Source organism: Triticum dicoccoides, chromosome 6B (genome assembly GCF_002162155.2).
Source record: "Triticum dicoccoides isolate Atlit2015 ecotype Zavitan chromosome 6B, WEW_v2.0, whole genome shotgun sequence".
Lineage (NCBI taxonomy): Eukaryota > Viridiplantae > Streptophyta > Magnoliopsida > Poales > Poaceae > Triticum > Triticum dicoccoides.
Window position 1 is genome coordinate 431,562,842 of NC_041391.1, and position 4,006 is coordinate 431,566,847.

General features: G+C 44.6%; 1 protein-coding gene across 2 annotated transcripts; it reads right to left on the minus strand.

The window, feature by feature from the left end:
• Positions 1-379: 379 nt before the first annotated feature.
• Positions 380-4,006, minus strand: LOC119323367 (F-box/kelch-repeat protein SKIP30-like). 2 transcript variants are annotated; one of them, XM_037597005.1, is made up of 2 exons: positions 3,908-4,006; positions 380-1,726 (listed from the first exon to the last, which is right to left on the minus strand). In XM_037597005.1, the coding sequence occupies exon 2, from the start codon at positions 1,682-1,684 to the stop codon at positions 623-625; it is 1,062 nt and encodes a 353-aa protein (XP_037452902.1). In that variant the 5' UTR covers positions 1,685-1,726; positions 3,908-4,006; the 3' UTR covers positions 380-622. The 2 variants fall into 2 exon arrangements, with proteins under 2 accessions (XP_037452902.1, XP_037452904.1); XM_037597007.1 differs by having other exon boundaries at positions 380-1,761; positions 3,908-4,000.

Genomic DNA, 4,006 nt, shown 5'->3' on the forward strand with positions numbered 1-4,006 from the left:
GGCTCTGGTGTTGTGCTTTATCTATAAAGCGGCCAAAGCCCTTTCTGGGTGTAAATAGTGGTGGTTTTTTCCCTGGGTGCCTCTCATTCTTCACTCTAATCTTATAACATGTCTCTAATCTGGTGAGCGAGAGAGAACCGTATGTTGAAAAGGCCTTCCAGGTGCAAAAATAATATCAGAAAAATCATAACTTCACTTTTAGGATACCAAGAGTAGCTTTCAGTTGAAAAAAGCACAAAAAACTGCATTCCTAAACTTCATCTTATGCTTAACCAAAGAGCAATAGATTGCACTTCCTGTTCCTAACATCTATTCTGTATGAGCAAGTCCAAATTTGAAACACACGGGGAACTTTGCATTGTGCCCAAAAAAAAATATCAAACCAATAAGATTGCAGCAAGCACTGCAAGGCACATGTAGTATAAATGTATAATATAGTAGTAGTATGATAACTGATTGACAATCTGACATTCGAGTCATGGCCAACATATATCCTCACTGCGACAACAAGTGATCCAAAACTAAAAGCATAGTTAATCTTTTTTCAGAAATTAAATGAGATGCAGAATAAATAAAATCCATCTGCAGTTTTCAGGAACAGCATTGCCACACTGGAACGAGCCTAGATCTTCAGCAGAGCACAGCCTGCGATACTACCTCGGCAACGCGTCATCGGTGATCCTTGTCGCCAGGTTGGCCTCTCGCTTGCGACATTCAAGATATCAACATCAGACAATGGCTTAATGCACTGATTTCTTGGCCCAGGCCCGATCACTCCACCAAACAAACATATGCTGTCCCCTAAACCAATCATGCCAAAGCCGATCCTGCTTTGGAATCCTGATGCACAAGGAACCATCTTATCAGGGAAATTCTCTCCATGCTGCTTCCTAATGCAGCTATTGCTCAGCACATACAACTCTCCACCAACCATTGCCATTGGGCCTTGCAGCCAAGAGTAGTCCTCAACAGCCCAATAATTACCGCCATCTTCGAGAATCTGGACTGTGGATATCCCTTTATGCAATACGTGCATCTTATCCTTGATGACAAGACCAGAGCATGCAGAGGGATGTGCCTGACGGAGGTCAGGGAGGGACTCCCAGGTGTCAGCTTCAGGATCGTAAATCTCAGCCTCCGATATCGATTTGCGGCAGTTTGTAAAGCCCCCAGCAACAATTATCTTCCCATCCAATGCACAACAAGCAAACATAGCTCGAGCTACAAGCATTGGAGCCCTCTGGGCCCACAAGCGGTGGAGAGGATCATAAGACCAGACCTCATTGCTCGCAAAGATTGTGTCATGGTCTCCAGTAAGGGGGTCAACTCTATCACTGCCACCACCAATTACATAGAGTTTTCCAGCAACAGAGGCAACTCCAAAACGGGCAATGTTCCTAATCCGAGATGGCATGACAGGGAGAGTTATCCACTTGTCTCGACGAGGATCATAAAGTTGCCAAATGTTTTCAGGTTCAAATGCCAACACGCATAGCAGTTCTTCTGTCGCACCAATCTGATTCCGAACATTGAGAAGCTCCCCATTGCGAACAGATGCTCTCCAAGAGCGGCAAACCAGCTGAAGAATAGGATGGGATACAAACGGGACACGTGCAAGGCACTGGAGAGCCACTTCATTAGGAAGACCATCAAGTAAGGTCGATACCATTGTGCACTCAACCATATTATCTCAGTATACAGCACGGAAGCGACAAGACCTATTAGCCTGAACATGTCAAACATACCAAGTTCAGATACACGCTGTACAGAGAAATCAGCGAAGTAGAATTAAAATAATGATCAGGCATTCATCTAATAGATATCATTCAAACAGAAACTTAACGAGACATGGAATGATGAAAACAAATAGTTAGAACTCTAAACCAACAATAGGGACATAATTAATTAAAGTATCCTAAGTGAAGCTGAAGGTGAGCCTGCAGGGCGCATCACATCATAGAGAAATTATTTTATTTGCTGAGGGATAGCGTGTAACAAAAGATTGTCGATAGACCCAAAATTGTTCGGAGTTCCTCCTAGGGCATAGCAAAGGTAGCTCATATTCATTGAAAGTTCTTACTTGGCACTTGCCCTGGTACAATGTTAAACAGTTTTTATTTGCAAATTGATTACAATACCTAAGGACATAGGTATATTCCAAAATCATGATTGTTAACATCAACCATGAAAGAAACAGCAGCAGCTACAAGTATTAAGGTATATTGTTACTTTATGTTCTTTAAGCTTCTCAGTTTTCACTATACTGTGAGGGGAAAAAATAGCCTCATGAAAACAAAGCGATCAATTAACTCGGCTCAAAAGTTGACTAACATGTGACAACTGACTATGGATATTCCAGAAAAGCTCCACGCGGAAAGTAACCACAGCAGACCTCTAGGATATGGGGCTTGTGAGTTGACAGAGATTTGTAAATTGGGAGATCCTTTTTCAAATGTTCACAGGGTTCTATATTCATCCTCTAGTCATCTATATATCTGCCAAGTCAAATGGTGTTTGTGTTCTTAGTTTTAAGATAATAGGAACAAAAGAGCATGCATAAGTTCTCTAAAAAGTGGCCGGGCAACCTTAGCAGAGCAAGGCAAGGAGATCGCCTAGTTGGTCAAAGGCGCCAGAGGTGACGTTCAGATTCGGTGCAGCCAACTTGGCAAACCGGGCAGGTACAGAGATGGCCTCAGCCTTCAGGAGTGTGATAACAGTGCGAGATAGCGGGAAATGGGGTTAGAGTGGGCCCAGCGGTATGGGAGGAGATGTCTGTTAAGCTACATGCACTAGCCAACGTAACCAAAAATCCAAACTGATGGAAAGGGCTAGGCAATCCACATATGCACTTCAACACCCCCTCTCACATGTGACGCGGGAAGTCAACACGTGAATAGACTCAGAGGTATGGCTCAAGAGGCCTATACATGGACATAGAGGGAACAACAGCAATTTTTGGATAAATTGCAGAAGCCAGGATTGAGCTCATAACCTTAGACTCTGATGATACCATGTTAAGCTTCATGCACTAGCCAACGCAACCAAAAGTCCAAACTTTTGGAAAGGGTTAGGCAATCCACATGTACACTTCAAAATGCCGTGGTGGCAGAGGCAAGCAGAAGTGTAGCCTGGCAAAGCAGGTATGTAGCAGCCATGGAGCCGGAATAAAATTATGAAGTGATACTACTTGCGCGAAATACAACTAACCAGTAACCCACATAAATTTAGCATCTGATTTGGAACTAGGATAGTAGTATGAATGCTACAAATAACAATATTATCATCCTCCCTGGCATGGATGACATGAACCAACTGCACCAGGAAATGAGGCTGCCGCTTAGGGAAGATGGCCTTGGGAGTACTCTAAAAAGCACCAAGCTGGCGGCCGGGTGACCTCCAGATTCTAGTCAGGATTAGGCAGACACCTAGATAGGATGGTGGCAGCTAGCACCTAAGCAGGGTTCTAGATCAGTATCCTGGTATTCTCCCTCTCTGAAACTGGGTATTAGCAGCTGCAAGCAGCAGTAGACCAGTCAACAACTCAAAATGATTTGTGATTAAAATTGGTATTGATCCATTACATACGAACATATATTCCTAAATCATCCTGCAAAATTAACTGAACATGACTAGGCACGGCCGAGCATCAGGAAATATGTAGTGAAAACGATTAACTAACACTCCAAGCATTCAGATACGCCAGCATAAAGCAATACGCGGTGGTCAGACGAACGAACAGGTGCGAACGGGGAATCCTAATCGTAGAACGCAAATTATGGACTCGAACCAATCCCATGAGCGATTATGCATCCGCCGCATCCAGATCTAGTGACAGGCAACACAAATCCGACGCCGAACCGATGAATTGGGCTGGCTAGCATCGCGTGATTTGGGGCCGGGTTCGTACCTCCGGCTGGAGCAGAGGCCCGCACCCGAGATGGGTGATGAAACGAGGACCGGGGAGCTTGCCGGACTCCGTCCGCGCCTAGGGCCGGCCGCCGGTGTC

Coding starts and splice junctions, on each gene's coding strand:
- LOC119323367 (XM_037597005.1), bottom strand. CDS start 1,684: ATGGTTGAGTGCACAATGGTATCGACCTTACTTGATGGTCTTCCTAAT.